We start from the raw sequence: 18193 nt of genomic DNA, 5'->3' as shown, positions 1-18193 counted from the left end.
TCGGAAAGTTAAGCGTTCTTCAGGCAACATTTTCAGGCAACAGCTGCACCGATATCGCTGCGTAGTTGCCGGCGGCGATCGTGTCGTGTCCGAAGCTCTCCGCGCCTTCCACTGAGAGCGTCGAGGAGGCTTTCGGCGAGACGTGGGGGCAATGACGTCACCATGGAAGAGCTCGACGAAAACAGCAGCGGTAGCAGCAGTGGTGACAGCGATGAGCCGACGACGAACGACGACGCTAATCCACGTGTCGCTCCGCGGGAGCAGCGCTCCGATTCTGAAACCTCTGAAACACTCGTCGACGAGGATAACCTCGACGCACACCGCAGGAGGACGATGACGTCGTACGCACGAGAGTTGTTCTTCCTCACGCTCCTGCTCCTGGCGAGCTGGGCGGCGTTGCACGAAACGGCCAAGAAGACGCGACCGGCGTCGCCTCCGCGACGCTTCTTTTCAAAACACTCGCCCGTAAATGACTCCTACAGGTACGTGGTTGGCTGAAAGCAGACGTCTGTCGGCTGTCGATTACGTGGAGTACCTAAAGGAAAACTCGGGCATAGCGTTACCCTGCAACACCGCGCACGAACGAAAACTACACTATACTACAGACGTGCTGTCGAAGTCATCTTTGTTTACCGTGAGAACCAAAGACGTGGAAACCACTTCATGCCGTACTCGTGGTAGAGTTGTAGATCTGTCTGTGCAATGGAAGACACCTAAACAGAAACCACATGGGTTTCTGTAAACAAACTCGAATACACTAGATAGAGCGCGTGATACAGAACAAGAAAGTAAACATACGCGTATAGCACATTTCATCTTCGACAGCTGCTGTTAGTATTAAACGCGTAGCAGCCGACACGTGATCTGTGCGGCTCGTTGCCGGAGGTAAAATCCTTCCCGGCGAAAAGCAGTAGGAACGAAAACCCATAGATAAGCTCTGCATCGGTAGACATTAGAAAAAACTACGCGCCTCCCTCCTTCCTTATCGCAGGGGTCAGCTGGACCCGGAGCGGGTGCACAAGTACGACGTGTCCCTCGTCCTATACTACGCGCCGTGGGACGCCGCCAGCATGCGGGCCCGCGACGCCTTCGAGTACCTGGCGTACCGGTACCGGGACCAGTTCGCCTTCGGCGCCGTCAACTGCTGGTGGCCCAACGGCCGCTGCCGCAAGCGCCACTCCCCCTCGCTCTACCCCATCGTCGTGGCGCACGTCCGAGACTTCGGGGACGTCGTCTTCCCCATGAACGTGACGCCCACCATGCGGACGCTCGACGGCTTCCTCCAACACGTCTCGACGCCGCTGGTACGCGTCACGAGTGCCGTCGACCTCGCGGCGCTGCTTCGACGCCACACGGCCGTGGTCCTAGGGATCGTGGGCGACCCCAGGGGCGGCGCGTACGAGAGCTTCTACGGGTTCGCGCTGCAGGCGCTCACCCGAGACCCCTGGCGGGACGTCGCGTTCGCCGTGGCCGTGGACGGCCGTGCCGCCCTGGAGATCGGCGTCGAGCACGCTGTGACGCTGTTCACCTGGAACGCGTCGTTGGTGAGTTCGGTTTTGGGAGTCGGCCACCAGATGATCATTGCAGTTAAACTGTGGTGTTCGATGTCCCTAAACTTCACTGTAGGTTATGAGGGCCGCTATAGTGGAGGGGTCTGGACTAATTTAGACCACCTCGTGTTCTTCAATGCACAGTACATGACTGTTTCTGCATTCTGCCTTTATCAGAACGTGACTGCTGTGACTGGGATCGAACCTGCGTCCCTGTGCTAAGTAGCACAATGCCGTAGCCACTGAGCTACCATGGCACGTGACCCTTAGTTGATCAGTAAGTGTTCTTGTAGACAAATGCTTTGTGCAGCATTCCTGTGATGCTGTGCAACACGTCTATCTGCCAAATGGATGAATATGCAGTACCTAACACAACATTGAAAGGTCTTGAATATTGAGTGTAATATCCCAGAATTTTTTCCTGAAAGTGGCTGAAGGGTTAATATGAATCCTGGTGAGCTAAATTGTCTGACAAGCTGAACAGTTTTGGGACCTTTGGTTTCCTGTAGACTTAGCACACTTTTCTTGTGAACTTCTGGTAAGGTGAAGAAACTTCCGAAGGTTCCTTTGTGTTTGTACTAAGGCAAATTCCTTCTTTTTTCGCAGGGTTACAGTGAGAAAGGTATGGACTACAAGACTGTGCTTGATTGGACGTTCAACAAAGCTCGTGAGGTATTAAATTTCACTCAACTAAAGGTGCACCTTAAAGTCTTGCATTATGTTTCATTGCCTTCACAGCTGCTGGCTTGCATGTTTGATTGTGAATCCTATGTGCAGACTCGAACACTTCACTGGGTGTCTCCCTCTGGCCTGAAAAGCAGGAGTCTTTCGAAGCTCGTTGAGAACCAGTCAACGCTTGTCCTTTATGCGGAGCATGGCAGCCCAGAATACTTTCAGGTGCTTAGTCATTTCTGATCCCTTCATCTGTCTGGCACACGGATCAACAAGAGTTTTTTGGTACTTGGTGCTTAGTAGTTAACATGTGCTCTATATTACTACACAGTATATTACTGCAATAGTACTACACAAAGAAATCACATGGAAACACAAGTTGACAAGACAAAGCGCAACTAATACCTTTAAGCTGTTAGTCATGCCTTGTCCTATCAATTTGTGTTTCTGTCTTGTTTCTTCGTGCAGTGCTTTTAAATCAGTGCTGTCTTAAAAAAAATCAAAATGAACCAACCAGCCCCATTTATTGCTTTGTTAACAATAATGTGTGATATGACACTGAGAATGTTTATGGGTTATAAACTTGGTGGGCAATGTAGTCAGTGTAACACTGAAAATGTATATAGATTTTACACTAAGGAGATGTAATGCTGGTTATTATTCGTTAATGTTTACTGCATCATGACTAACTCTTCAACGCTGATTAGTCATATGTGCACAGCTGTCCTGAGTGATAAGGTGCAAGCTTGACTTAATTGAATGGAGTTATTGGCAGTGGGATGTAGAAGCCAGTACACATACAAGCTAACTCAAGAATACCAAGGCAAAGAATGTCTGTTTTCTAAGTACACATGCACAACTTAAAGTCATAATGTGATATTGGTTCTAGTGCCCATTCAGCAAAGACTTGCATATAGCAGAGAAACTGCAGTAAGCTTAGAAGCTGTCACCAGAGGAAAGTAGTAAAAAGCTACTACGCAGTTCGTGGTGATATACTTATGGTGATGTGACAGTTGCTTTCACTGTGCCATGTTTTGCACTACCTAAATCATTTCATGCATTGAATAGAAGATATGTTTAGCTTCTTTGAGTTGCTGCTATTAATAACTATGCTTCTAATGAAAAGGAATGGGGGAAGGGTATTTTCTGTCCGCTTCTGAAGTGCTCCTGGATTTGAAAAATGCATTCTTTGCTTTCTTAGAGCCCGGCAAAGTTAAAGTTCCACATATTCACATGCAGATGCATCAGCTGTCCCAGGACTACAAGGCGTGTGACCTGAAAGGTCGCTTCTCAGGCCTCAGCTGCCGGACTAACAGCACTGTCAATTTTGTTGCCCTGGATGGGAGGCACTCGGAATTTGCGCCACCTGGTCTCTTCTCTGATGGCATCCCTACTGCTGTCATATATGCTACGAAGGTGCGTTTTAACAACTCTTTATCTCTGTCTTTCCGGAGCTCACTAATTTTAGGGTAACTACCGTATTGTAGTCTGTTAATGTAGTGTGCCTGCAACAACTTCCATCTGTGATGCTTTCATATGACACACTCTAGGAGCCAGAGTCATAACTTTGTCATGGTTTTCTCACTTGGCAACCTTTCTACAAGGATTCTACCATAATATTCGTGTTATTGCCTGCTTGAAGAGATTATTTGCTACCAAACATTTTCTTGCAAAATATCAGTTTGATATACTGTTAACCCAATAACTTGCCCACTCCTGCAAATGGGTCATTCTTTCACATTGGACCTAGCTTCATTTGTTGTCACTGAACTGGTGGATCAGCTGTCTGTCTCAAATAAAGCACTATTAGCCTTCACTCTAATACCAGGGCTGTCTTTTTTTCCGTGTGTGAAATGAAGTTTGTGTAGGTGTTTCATTCGAATTTGTACGTTTTTTAAGGGTGTCTTGTACTATTTCTTGCTTGTATGTTTGAGGTTCAAGGTTGTACGGGATTCCCCATGGTTATGAGAGCTGTTTGGGGGCTCGCCCAAGGACAGAAGGTTTGACAGCAACAGAAGAACCGCACAATGTGTGCTTACTATCTTAATGCGTTAGCATTAGGAGTGTCAAAGGGGAATAGCGTGTAAATATAATTAAGTGTGGGAAGCTGGCTATGTGGTGTATATATATAGAGAGGTATATGTACAGGGTGTCCCATGTAACTTTAGCCAAACGTTAAAAATATGCAAATGTCACGTAGCTGGACAGAACCAAGGTAATGTTGTTTGCCGTCGCTTAGAGATGCTGAGATTATTTTTTTCATTCTACCTAATTAGATAATTAGTCTTGATCAATTAATAAACTCCTCAAATGTTATAATTAGATTAAAATTGTCAATGAGAAACAATTGTAGAGCGACATCAAAAACTCCCGATACAGCTTTCTGTTGCTCAATGCATGCTACATAAAAGTGTTTTTCCACGCGTGACAGAAGTCTGCAAATACATGCAAATTGACCGAGCAACTGGCTACTTGTGGCACTTTGTGTATTCGCAGGCTCCTTCACGCTTGCAAAAACACTTCTATGTCGCACGTATCGTGCAACAGAAAGCTGTATTGGGAGTTTTTCATGTTGCTCTACAATTTTCTCATCGACACTTTTAATCTAATCACACTATTTGAGAAGTTGATTATTTAATTAAGACTACTTATCTAACTAGACGAAATTTTAAAAAATGATCTGAGTATCTCTAAGCGACAGCAAACAACATTACCTTGGTTCTGTCCAGTTACATGGGACACCCTATATACATATGCTTGCTCACGTGTGTTTAGTTAGTCTTGAACAACACTTTGCAATGCGGTGGATGCGGTTTGAATCATAGATCTGGGAACTAAATGAAGTACAATGTAATGCTAATGCATTTCTCTCGCATTTACTGCTATATCACCACTGAATTTCTTTCTTTCTGTAAACATAGGATGAAGCCCAGTATGTTATTCGTGGACCAGTGACCGCGCCCACGCTAAAGAAGCTCGTTGTTGACTTTTCTGATCGGGTCCTGGACCGCCACCTAAACTCGGTTGGACCAGATTCGATCACACTTGGTAGCAGTGATGGCCTTGTCGCCGAACTCAGCAGCAAGGGCTTCCGGAAGCTCATGTTGGACACTACACGGGTGAGAACACGGATTTGGATTAGCATCTGTTGATTTGTGGGCTGTACAATGAATTCAGTTCTGCTCTGCTGCAAGATTTATTATCTTCTGCTCACATCGCTTGCCTTTTTTCTCGTAACTGCGTGATTTCACAGCACAAAGTTTTGCAGAATTTTTCACTAGCTCCGACTCTATATGCACTCTATCGTTGTTAGCTTTATAATTAAATGGTTAAGACTAAGATGGTTTAGACTGAGAATCAGATGGTTGAGCTCACTGTTAGCAAGCTCAACCATCAGGCAACAGTGTGCGACAAGCTCAACCATTCGGCAGCAGAGCTCTATTGCAAAACAAACTCCTGTATGCACAAGAGAAGGCATGGGATTACCACCGATGAAAGTGAGAGAGAAGAAAATAGTAAAATGTAATGATAAGAAGAATGAAGCTAGATGCAGGTCTATGCACCCTCTTAGCACTTTGGACTAAAGAAGGCATCAGCTGTGGCCTTGCGTGGCTCTGTTCATTTTCAAGACATGTTGCGGGGCTCACCCATGTAATATGCCATGTTCTATTCTGATGCCAATGAGGGTGCGGTTGACTGCAGTCTTTTGGGCTCAAATAACCACTGGCCTTTCAGAAATGATTGAACCGGGCGTTCCTTACAGGAAGAGGTTTCAATTGATCATCGCACTTTGTTGCCCCATCCGGGACAATTTAGTGAAAGTTATGTGATTCCGAGTTATACCAAACAGGTTGCTCTTTTCGTCTTCTGCTGCGTGTGCTTCGCGTGAGAAACTGTGGTTGTTGGAATTGGTCTTTCATTTCCATATTAGCTTTGCTTGAGTTCAACCATACACCCGTTCCTACTTTTAAGTACCCTCTGTGCATCTTGTTCCAGGATGCAGTCGTACTGTTTTATGCGTCTTGGTGTGGCTTCTGCAAGGCCATCTATCACCACTTCTTTGCCACGGCAAGGTTCTTCAGGGGTTTCAAGGGCCTCATCTTTGCTAGGTGAGTCAACAGTATAGGACGTTGTATACTTCACCCTATAAATGTCACCATTTTTAAAAACTGAATTAGGTACCTTAAAATTCTGATTTATACCTGTAATCCACACGCAGAGCCCATAGTAGTGTTTTTGATGTGCCGGAGCAAGCTTTTAGTTGCACATAATTTATGACCAATTATACTAACTAATTTCCGTACTACCGTATAGACTCGTGTAAGGGCCGCACATTAAAAAAAATATTGACAAGGAGCGGCCCTTACACTGGACCTAACCGTTTGGTCAAAATGGTGCTGGTGCAGCCGGTGACTTGTGCACACCCTGGATCCACTGCATCACAGGTCAATGCGCAGCTCTTGCCATCTGTTAGCGGTATTCGGAAGTGTGCTTGACTTAAAAATTGTAACACCGCAAGCACATGCATCCACAAAGTAACATCCACAAGGTATGCACCAACTCGCCCAGAAAGAAGTTTTAAGAGAAGTATGCCCCTCACCAAAATTCGCACGAGTGCGTGCGTGTCATCAGGTTACCGAACTCGATTGCTTCTTCATTTGAAATCTTTTTTTTTTCCAAATTTCGGGCTGCGAAGTTGGCATTGCAGCCCTCACAAGAGTCTGTACAGTAAATAATAGTACGTATTTACTTGAATTTCCTTTTGTTGCTTTCTTTTTGTAGTAATATATTCTTTCCATGACCAGACATAAATGCGAACAGCTTATCTTAATTTTCGTTCATGTGCAATGGTTCCTGGCTTTGTGGGGTTAAATCAGGAAACAATTGATTCACTGCTACGCTTTTGCTGCAGCAATATTTCGTATTGACGCTGTAATTGCGAGCATGAAAGGAGAGATCCCTAGAGAGGAATGGAGATGAACATAGCTTTTCTACTTGAAACTATTGTGCTAGGTCATAAAGACACTCTGTAACTTTGCCTGGGAAGGCAGAGGGAGCAATACAAAATTATTACTGTTACACTGTTGCCTAATGTAACCATGCCTTGTGGGCTGCTCTTTTTGTGGATTTTGTGGTTGATATCCACTGTGAGAAAGTGATCAGTGCACATTTTTAAAAACTCTTTTTATTTTTATTTATTTATTTATTTATTTATTTATTTATTTATTTATCGATACTGTTAGCCCAAAGGCCGATACAGGGTGGAGTAATCATAAAGTAAGCTTCAAAGATCGCTACAAACACGAGCGCTGCACAAATCAATTCAGAAAATACAACTGCTTAGGTGTGCCAATTTTACACAAGAATATAAGCATTGTAGCGGAAGAACTGCCATGCTGGTGTTCATGATGCATGACATTCCTGCTCACTTTGGCCAAGTAAACCGTGAGACTGGAATATTTAACTTAAATTGGATCATCCCCAGTCTGTTCGGTGCCATTTGTGAGTAAATGTGAGGTGTCAGTGATTAATTAGGACTGATGTATATTCATTAATATGATTTGTTAGTGCCGTCAGCCAAACAATGCACTATTGCAGGAGTTCTGAGAAAAGATAACGAAGACAATGTTCAGAAAGCAAAAGTGCAAAATAAGGTTGCATTTGAAATAATTTTGAAATGGTTTACCAGGTGAGAAAAGTAATATTTTGGAAAAAAGAAGAAAGGTCTGTAGCAGTATGTTGAAGTTGTAAAAAGGGAAATGAGAAAGGCGAGATTGCGAAAACACCCATGTACTTAGATTTAGGTGCACATTATAGAACCCCAGGTGGTCGAAATTTCCGGAGCCCTCCACTACGGTGTGCCTCATAATCAGAAAGTGGTTTTGGCACTAAAACTCCATAACTTAATTTTTTAAGAAAGGTGAGATTTTTTAACATACTGTGCAGTAGAGGCAGCAGCAGTTAACCATATCTTTTATTTCAAATTAAGAAGACAAGCTTATGGTATATTTATTTGGTTCCTGCTGGCCCTTCGATTCAGTTTGCAGCAATGCTGAGGCCTCTTGAAAGTGGAAACAGAGAAAGCATGCCCGAGTCAAGATCGCTTGAGAGTGCTTAACAGTGACCAGTTGAATATACCATTACTCTTCCTTCAGCTGAACTTCCAGTACATTCAGGTGTATAAATCAAACCCTTGTATAACATGCATGCACTACTTTTCGTGACTTTCTACAAAGTTGGTACATTAAAGCTTTCTTAATTTGACCCTCGTTAATTCAGAAAACTGGATAATTCGGAATCGTCCTCTGCTCCTGCCAGGTATATGCGCTATTTAATAGCATCAAAGTCTCGTTAATTCGGACATATCCGCAGGTTAATTTGGAGAGTCCTTGAAGTATGGTGCGTCACAAACGTGCGATGCAAAAGAGCAAGAGCGACACTAGCGTCTAACTGAAACAACATGCTGGAGTCCGCATTGCCTTAGTCATCAGCAACAATTATATGGGAGTGACAGGAACAAACCTAAGTTTTAGGCCTATTCGTACCTTTATAGACATTGTTCTTGTGTTTATGTACCACCACAGGTGATGCTGTGTTGATTGTGCACCTTCAGAACTGCATAATCAGCATCCATCACTGTGTCGATAGTGACTATGATTTTGTCTGCAGCAGTTGCACAAACATTAGTTTCGTTCTGACGATTATACACTAATTGCATGTCTTCAGAACTGCATGGTCGCTATCCAAGATGGCGTCAAGGACTGCGGTTTTGCCTGCAGTAGTTACGATAAGAGGTTTCGTTTTGACTTAGAGAATGTGCACGCAATGTCAAGCGTGGTGAAAGTTGTCGAGGATGAGTGATTCTACCACAGTCTGCACGCTGGCATCGAACCTGCCGGCTACATCGTGATGCTTTTGCCAACCAGTTCACTGGTGAAAAATAATCCGGATGTGCATGTGGTAGAGAAAAGAGCGTGTTGCGGATGAAGGCGTGGGTTTTGCGCCATGGCCGCACTGCATAGGAAGTTGTGAGTCCTTTGCTGCGGCTTGCACTAATAAATCATGAGGTGATGAGAATAGGAAGTTTTGTGCTGCTTTTGTGCAATATGGAAACAGGATTTGCTGATTAATGCAGTGAATAATGGTTTGTTGGTGCAGTAAGCATTTGTCTATGGTTCTCTTGGTACCCTCGATGATTCAACATTCAGTTACCTTGGACATTTTTTTTCAGTCCTGTGAAATTCGAGTTAAGAAGGTTTTACTATATATAAGCCGCAGCTGTGTATAAGACGTACGTATTTTAACTCTTTTGGCATCATGAAGCTTGATTATCCATGCTCGTACACTCATCGCAAAATGTGGTACTCGCACTAACCTTTCGTAAAAAATATTTATACGAGCTGCACATTCTAGGAGAATAAAACTTAAACCAACACTTCTCTTAGGCGCAGGAAACCAACATTTATTGCACTTCACTTGAAGCCATCGAAGGACTCATCCTCCAACACGCTGTCAAGAAGCTCGGCAATGTCAGCCGGTAGCATCGCTGGGTCACCTTCGTCAGCCTCTGAATAACTTTTTTTTAAAGCATCTTGAAGCATGTCACTGGCATTGCCTCTGTGGCATGGCATGCCTGGGACAAACACAGGAACAATGATCACATCACTCCTGAACACACACATACGAAAGCAAAATGGCAACAGAAAGCTGGAAGCACTTTGACTACTGCTATAGCTGCTGGACTTCTGTGACTTCTCGCAAAGACTGATGATGATGGTGATAACTAAGAGGTAGTGTTCAAAACGTGGCAGCAGTTACTTGTTTCCGACTCTGCAATTGCTTCCGGCACATGCAGTCAGCAAAAGCATGACCATGGAAATTGGCTTTTGCTGCCAAGAGAGGCGTCACTGGGGTGTGGATTTGGGCACCACTTAGTGCTACTGGTTTTGCTTCACATTTTTTTTCTTTTTTTTGCCAGGTCTTGTTGGGCTTACAACCCAACAAAACAAATAGTATTGTGGTGCATTTGAAAAATTTATGGTGCCAATTCTGGGGGATTAACCGTTTCTTTAAGAAAAACTAAACTATAACAGTAAGCTAGCACATGAGATCCTCCATTCATGGAGTCCTTTACTGCTGCCCTCACACTGCTTACATGGTGAGCCCTAGGAGCTGAAATTTGTTGCTACGGTCGCTCCACTGTTGAACAACATTCAAATTGTTTCATGATGCTGCTACACATGGTTTCTTGTACTCATAAAAAAAAAATTCACATATTTGTCACGCTAGCACTTGCATCATATATTTGTACATATATAAGTCACATCATTCTATAAGATGCTCTTACAAAAATTTTGGAATAAGAAATGTGTCTTATACATAGGAAAATATGGCACAGTATGCTTTCTGTCTGAAGTTCATAATCATTTTTTTTTTTCAGGGTCGATGCATTCAAGAATGACCTGCCCTGGGAGTTCACTGTACAACAGTATCCCACCATCATTTTCTTTTCACGGAAGTAAGAAACTTTCTGTCGCATGTTGCACAATATCAAAGCAGTTGTATGCGAGTGGTCAAGCTTGAAGCCAGACTTATGTTGTGCATTTCATCCTCTCGTTAGAAAAACCTGAACCAGAGCTAACCTGTGTTGTATGGTACAGTGATGCCAGTGTTCCAAACATTTGTATCGCAAGTGATGTTCCAAGCTGCAGTAATGTTGTCAGTTGATAAACTGTGTTGCGGTTAGAAAGTCTAATGGTTTTTTTAAAAGTAAAGACCATTTAGACTGAGAACATTGGCTACCTCTTCAAGAACCTTACCTCAGAAAATCTACATTTGCTGAAACAATTTTCTCTCCCTTAGTAAGAAGTAGGTGTGAGCATGACAGTTTTCATGTTGATTATTAGCATGCATTTGTAATTTTTTGCCTTCATCCGAAGCAGTCCTCTCATTGTGCAGCCAGGCGTCGGTACAGGATTGTGATATTACAGTGAACTTTGACTGCTTCCCACTCTGTGACATTGGTGGATTTTCGAAGCTGCGCTATAAGAACTCTGCCGCTTTAAGCAGGCTGCCTTTGTGTTGATTTCAGTGCGACACAATATTCTGTTCAACGTTAGAATCTCTCCTCGTGATTCATTGCATGCCTGCTGCAACAATTGTAGCCTTTCACACTGTGATGGGACAGTTGAACTTGTACTATTTATTATCGTTATCACAGTCTTTTGTCCTAAGAATTGCATCTGTTGTGTTGTGTGAATTGGCTCTGTGTACTTACTATAGTGGCTTGGAAGTTCCAGAATTCTGCAATGCGGAAAATTGCTGGTTCAAAATCCCAGCTCAGGTGGTTTTAAAAAGAAAGGGAGGTGAGCTGCAAAGAAAATTACAGTGAACCACCAAAGGAAAGCTTTAAGTACCGCCATGAATACAGCAGTAGCTTTTTCAATGACAATGGCACTAAAATGACCATTATTACGACAGAAGCTTGGAGATGATGGCACAACAGTGACGATGTTGGCAGTGATAACAGTGGCAGCATGAAGACCATGTGCACAAGACGGCAATGATGATGGCATTACGGCACAGACATCATGGACCTGGGTGTCAAACCATGGATGGGGACAATAATCTTTCTTTTTCCAGCTGCTTGTTCTTCCAAAGAAACTTAGTTATGATAAACGGGATAGGAGATGCCATGGAAAGTGGATGAAGTAAACCCTAAAAGCCATGGCAGCGTAATGGTCTTGTTTCGAGCATCAGGTAGCCAAACCAATAGCCCTCCACTACTCGTACAACACCTATTATAGACTATGTGTACCTGTGATATGCAAAAACCACCAACTAAATTTGCTCTGCGCATCCGTTGCCGTTTTTCTTGCAGAAAAGCGGACAGCGTCCAGTATTCAGGCTACATCACCACTACGCGACTTGTACGCTTTGTGTTGCGACACCTTCGCCACGACGTGGCGAGGCAGTTGGTGAAGACGCTGTGTGATTCGCGAATCTGCCTTCTGCGAAGCCTACGCAAGCTGCAGGCATGGCGGCTGCGCTGCTCAAGGCTGAACCTTCCGCCGTCGAGGCTGGCCGAAACGCACCGCAGGGAAAAGACGTTACGCAGGATGTTGCTGACCCGGCTACGAAGGAGAGGGCGCTCATGATGTTTGTGGTTGGCATAGGGTGTTTTTTAATATGTATAAAATTTACTGTGGACACGAACAGCAGTGGTGCAGCGGCTGCCATTCTTTCAAGCAACAGATTTTTCGAGTCTTCAGTGCGGGCAGCGGGGACTGCATTGTCGAACGTCGGTGCGTGTGTGCGTGCCGTGTGACTTTTCAAAGAGAGAGGGCTCACCGACTGCATCCTGCCTGAAGAAACATTCACCGTCGACAGTGTTTTATATGACGCACAGATCCGTTGTGGCATTGCCATTTCCAAGCACATTTCTAAGTGCTTGCCTTTTCTAAGCACATTACAACGAGATTACTGTGTGAGGCGAGACTCCCTGTAATGAAAATGTCAAGGCTGCAATTCTGTCAGCGTCGCACGCACATCACTTTCTCAGCCCGCATGCGAAAAGGGCCGTGTTCAGCATGACCATTTTTGGGAATTTGAATGCCACAAATGTAGTGTCCCGTTTTCAAAATGATTGCTCTGATAGCTGGGTCACTGTGGTTTACATAATCCACTTTAAAAGATGGTGCTCTAAATGTTTTTTGACTATGATGCCCAGATGTAGATGACGTTAATTGAATACGGCCACTGCTTCTTCTACAATACTATGGCAGTGGCAGTGATGTGAAGGGCCTTCGTGTGCTGTTTGACCAATAGAACTTACTTTATTAAATTGCAAAAAGCTCTAAGAAATGTCATGTGATAGTGCCAAGCACCGAAATGATGTTTCTGTCACAGACTGTGTTTCTGTAGTAAGACACTGCAGTATTTCCTGGCCGTGAAGCCATTGTGCAATCATCAGCCGTCTAGCTTTGAAACATCCTGGTGAGATTCAGATGAAATGCTTTATTGTAATTTCTTTTCTTTTTGTCAGTATTCCACTTGTTTATTGTCACTTAGAATGATTGACTGGAGTTTGCTCTGTCAGCATCTGTATACCTTGTTTGTCTTGAGTCTTTTAGGATGAAGGGTGTTAGATCTTGACTACTAATTTAATGTTGGGATTTGTGATGGTGTTGGATTTCTTGGTTTAGCAGGGAGAAAGCTACTACGTAAGTTGTGGACATGCCTTCTTGTTATACGTTTTACGGTGATTGAAGAAACAGTGGATTTCTTAAATGCTTGTTACTCTGAGTCAGCATTGAGTGCGAGATAATCTTTTTTTTTATTTTGAGACGAAAATTATGCGATTTTTCTGCAATGCCTATTTATGGAGCCATATTTTCTTTTAAATGGATAAATCCAAGCCGTACTTTCTGACACCAGAAAACATGAGAAAGTGTCTTAACAGCTTAGGAATGATATAGGTAGAGATGTGCGTTAAATGCCTGTTGTTTTCCTTTTAACTCCTGCTTATAACTCTGAGTTATAACTGCAAACAGAGTGTTGCACAAATATTGTGAATTCGAAGCGTTAGTACTTTGAACTGCTGGCAATGCCTTTTGCAGCCACCTATTTTGAATGACTGCTGTAAGCTATTCCATAATAATTTCCTATATATCTTTTTTCAGCATTATATAATGACTGCGTAGTAAACAGATTACATGTCAGCTGGTGAATCCATGTTGAGAATTATTGAAGATTGGTCAGGAAAGGCAATTATGCTTGAAAAATCTCAAATGACTCACATTTACCGGCTCTCATTGGCAGTACTATAGATCTGCGTAGTTTGTTTTCAAATGTATTACTGTTCAGTATGTGATCAGAGACCGAGCCCTGCATGAAGTATGTCATGCCTGATCACTTTATTTTGTTGTTTTCAGTTCATGTTGGCAAGATTTATCATTTTTTATGGTAATGTTCTTTTGTTTTTAGACTAGGCTGCTAGCAATTACAGGAAGAAATGAAAACTGTATTTTGCATTTTTTTCAACTGTCTCAAAACTCTCAACTATGTTATCTTGTAAACTAGCTCTACATTGTCTGGTGCTAAGATACAAATAAGTTTATAAGGGGTGAAACCTCTTTGCTCTAAGACAGTTGCATAAACAGAACAGTTGCAGTAGACATAAACACACTCTTTCTCTAATCAGCTTTAAACAAATTTTGCATTTATGAAGCTGTCACTATCAAGATAAACGACAGCTGTGTCCCATCTACTTTTTAGCATGGCCAATTGTGTCAAGAAAAATCTTGCCTTTTATGATTACAGCCAGATATAATGGGATACAAGGAGTTGTTTTGAAGGTAAATTTCTGTTGGCTGAACATTTCCACAACACATATTGCTAAGGTTGCGCGTACTTCTGGGAGTGTTCTGATGTTGTCCAGTTTTATTTGGGTATGATTTAGTACCTCATAGCTAGTTCTTACAACAGGACACTGTTTTGACAGTGTCCTTTCATTTAGGGGGATATTCCATTTCCTAATAGTCTTAATATGGCTTGTTGCCATAGCTACACTACTAGTAAAGATATCACTAGTGATAGTTCAGCACGCCTTATACTGGTTTGAGATGCCAAATTATTTGCCAGATTAGTCGAAGCTTTTCAAAATGCAAGGAATGTGTTTATTAACACTGCTTTTCTGGTGCTGTGCAGAGTTTGCAATGCTTGCTGCAACAAAATTGTACCACAGTGCTAGAAATTAAATTATGAAGAAAATTCCCATGCAAAAGCAATAAGTTATATAATTGGTGGTGGTACCTACAGGGTGCCATGTTGTAATAGAATTTTAAGCTTTTCAAACTGTCCTGAAAAAAAAAAGTTATAAATGAGATGCTCCTACTGTCAATGGATCTGTAGAGCATGAATGTCATATAGGCCCTATGTCATTATGCATGGTCTCCAAATTTTCAAAAGTAAAATTTTCTCATGCTCACTGTGCAGCAATGTTTGTAAGGCTTTATAGATTCTGCCAGATTTATGTTTCTAAAGAGTGATTTGCATTAAATTTTGGTCTGCCATTGGTGTGGACAAGTGCTCAACTCCAGAGCTTGAGGCACTCGTAAGTGCCCTGTTTGCTTGTCTTCTACCTTGGTGCTTGTGAAGCATTTCGCATACACACACATGAGCCAATCAGGTGCATGTACAGTCTTGAGCAATAGCAATGGACCCCTGTGAGAGTGTTGCTATACTGCACTGAACTGCATCACTGTGCCAACCACTTCCTTGCCATTTGAGCTCATACCGTGCTGAGACCCATGCAGCCTGCTAGTGCGTCCTATATTTCTCGCCAGCATGACTGTTTGCTCGGTCTGATATGCTGCACTACTCCTTGGTGAGTTCTGTATAAGCCACCACTGCCTGCCATATGTGGCTTGGCAGGATCTTGTAGTAGGGGCACCTTATGGTGTCCCGCTATCTTCCAGCACAGCATAGGACTGTTAACAAAAAAACATGCGGGTAGTGCCAGCTCTCTCAAAACTGGGGCAGTGATAGTGTGAAGCTTAGTATAAAACCAGGATCATGCCAAATTAATATAGGGCAGAGATGTGCACTATGTGAGCCTCGCAAATGAGCTGAACGGCATGGAAGTAGGTGGCGTTGCGATACGGTTTAGCATATTCCAGCCGTGTGCTCGCAGTTACTTTTGCTCACGACAGTACATGGAGACATGAAGTCTTCGTGAACATAAGATACGTGAACACGCGAGGACACAGTGAAAATTTACGTGCCAAACTGGTTAGTAATTCAGCATTTAATACTGCAATTTGTTTAGGAAGCCTTCTGTAGAAGAGTATAGTGATGACTTATGGCATCTGTGAACAAATTTTCCATGAGATACGTTACATTTTATATTTCCATGACATTCTTGTTTATCACTATACCTGCCTCAAGATGTTTTCAAGTTTTTTATGGTGATGATACTAACCCAAAGGCTTCCTTCTATTTGCATCTTCCTTATTTTTTTCTTGGTATGGTCGTGTATGATTGCTTACTCATGATTTTCTAACTTTTCGAGTGTTTGACAGTTATTATTGAATGTAAAAAAATCCGGGGTGGTCAAGTCAGGGCGTGTTGGAATGGTAGTCACGGCTGCTTTATTATGTTTACCGATTTTTCACTGCCACTATGAAGCATTAGCTCTCACAATGTACTAGTTCATAGTTCACATGCATCTGTAATAGTGTCCGGCTCTAGGGATACGGTATACGAGGCTAGGAATTGCATACGGTCCGACAGTGTTTTTTTTTTTATTATCTCTATATCTTGAAAGAGTCTATTATTCCCTTCATTTGTATTATAAGCACTGGTTCAGGTTTTTGGTCATCATGTAGACGTAGACTGCAAGACCCTGTTCGGTGATATGTTTTGTCTTCCGTGATATTCAAATTAAAGTGCTGGTATCTAGTGACGCCACATAAGTTAATTTTGTCTTCAGACTTCGTCCTGCTGAATAGTGTCTGCAGTGGCTGCTGCTAATGTTGCCGCAAGTGGAGTCATTGTGCATGCTGCAGGAAATTTTGTGCCTTACTTTGGGACAAACTCTGTTACTTTCTCTGTACAGTCTGCCTAGGTTTCGTGGGGTGGTGAGTAAATGGCAGCGTTTCGTCAAACTTTGTGCCAGCCACTTTGGTAATGGTTCAATATGTAATCTATCATATGATTATTATTCTTGCATCAGTGAAAATGCAGTGGTGCTGTTCTAAAGTTATTCCTGTACTTTCAACGACTTTTCTGGGGAGTGTGTCGGGCTGCTCAATGCAAATAATTTAAATAAATTGCTCGCATCTCGTCAATCTTTCATTGATGTGGAATGTTGCAACTTTGTTCTCTCTTTCGGTGTTCGTTGTGGGCAAAATTCTGGATATTTTAAATGTGGCTAGTTGAATTGACCCCTTTTCGTCTGGCCCACATGATAATCCTGATAATACACCTCTGTGAATTCTTGTGAGTGCACTTCCCTTGCAAGGTATTCTTCCTAACCGAATTACGGCAGTGCTTAGGCACCTCACTAAGGCCCCTCACTAGGCCTTACTGCAAATCTTGGTTGTGTACTCACTTCTCTTCTGAAGGCAATGAAGGCAGAGAAATGAGTAACTGTTTTAGTTCGCACTGTTTAAGAACTCACAGAAAAAAATTCGTGGCATAAAAAAAACATCTTGAAAAAAAAAACGTGTTCACAAATGTGTACACGTGTTGTGAAAACATTTCGTGAGCTGCTCGCAGCCATTTTCTTTCTTCTTTTCTTTACTGCTGCCTCAGCCGAGATATGGCACCCTTTATTGAAAGCAAGGCAAACCAAGATGTAGGCTGACAAACTCGCGTGATTTGAATACCTCACAACTTCTCACAACGGCATACTTGGCTTTAGGAAGAGAGTCCACAAGCATGGACGCTGGTAGCGAGCAGGAGCACGTGTGAAGGTGCTCGCAGGCGTCTTCACTTTCTTTTTTTCAACGGCCGCATCAGCGCAATTTTAGTGTCTCCTTTTAGTGTTTCTTGCTCAGGAGTACTCGGCTTTAGAAAAAGTGTCCACAGTGGACACTGGTAGCGAAGAGGATACACTGCAAGTTGTAAAGCGCCGTATGGGGAATATTTTCCACCGCAGGAATATTTCGAATAGGTTCGTTTTTAGAGTAGATAGGAGAAATTGGAATAACATGTCGCCATGCTGACAGGAGGTGAGCTTCACTGCCGACATCGACGCTCTCTTTTTGTCGCAACTAGCGTCCGCAAGTGGCGTGCCTGGGCGTCCGTGTGCTGCCATTTTTGAGGTGCCTCAATCTCAGCGCCACCTCCCACCGATGGAGAAGCGTGGCATCAGGCACCTTAGCCCCCTTCCATGCCGGAGTCGATAAATCACATCACGCTTACGTCACGAGCCCCGCATCCTTTTTTAATGCGTGAGCATTAGGGCA

General features: G+C 43.1%; 1 protein-coding gene across 1 annotated transcript; it reads left to right on the top strand.

Moving 5' to 3' along the window:
* The first annotated feature begins 48 nt into the window (after window positions 1-48).
* LOC135918329 (thioredoxin domain-containing protein 11-like) lies at window positions 49-12890 on the top strand. The gene is made up of 9 exons (XM_065451993.2): window positions 49-482; window positions 992-1544; window positions 2157-2222; window positions 2328-2447; window positions 3462-3638; window positions 5144-5341; window positions 6219-6331; window positions 10663-10740; window positions 12103-12890. Exons 1-9 carry the CDS (start codon window positions 163-165, stop codon window positions 12377-12379), a joined length of 1902 nt encoding a protein of 633 aa, XP_065308065.2. The 5' UTR covers window positions 49-162; the 3' UTR covers window positions 12380-12890.
* Window positions 12891-18193: the final 5303 nt, after the last annotated feature.

This window comes from Dermacentor albipictus, chromosome 8 (genome assembly GCF_038994185.2).
Source record: "Dermacentor albipictus isolate Rhodes 1998 colony chromosome 8, USDA_Dalb.pri_finalv2, whole genome shotgun sequence".
NCBI classification, from domain to species: Eukaryota; Metazoa; Arthropoda; class Arachnida; order Ixodida; family Ixodidae; genus Dermacentor; species Dermacentor albipictus.
This window is presented reverse-complemented; position numbering and strand designations above follow the sequence as displayed.

Coding starts and splice junctions, on each gene's coding strand:
- LOC135918329 (XM_065451993.2), top strand. CDS start 163: ATGGAAGAGCTCGACGAAAACAGCAGCGGTAGCAGCAGTGGTGACAGC. Junction 3,639..5,143: donor CTGTCATATATGCTACGAAG/GTGCGTTTTAAC, acceptor CTGTAAACATAG/GATGAAGCCCAGTATGTTAT. Junction 5,342..6,218: donor TCATGTTGGACACTACACGG/GTGAGAACACGG, acceptor ATCTTGTTCCAG/GATGCAGTCGTACTGTTTTA.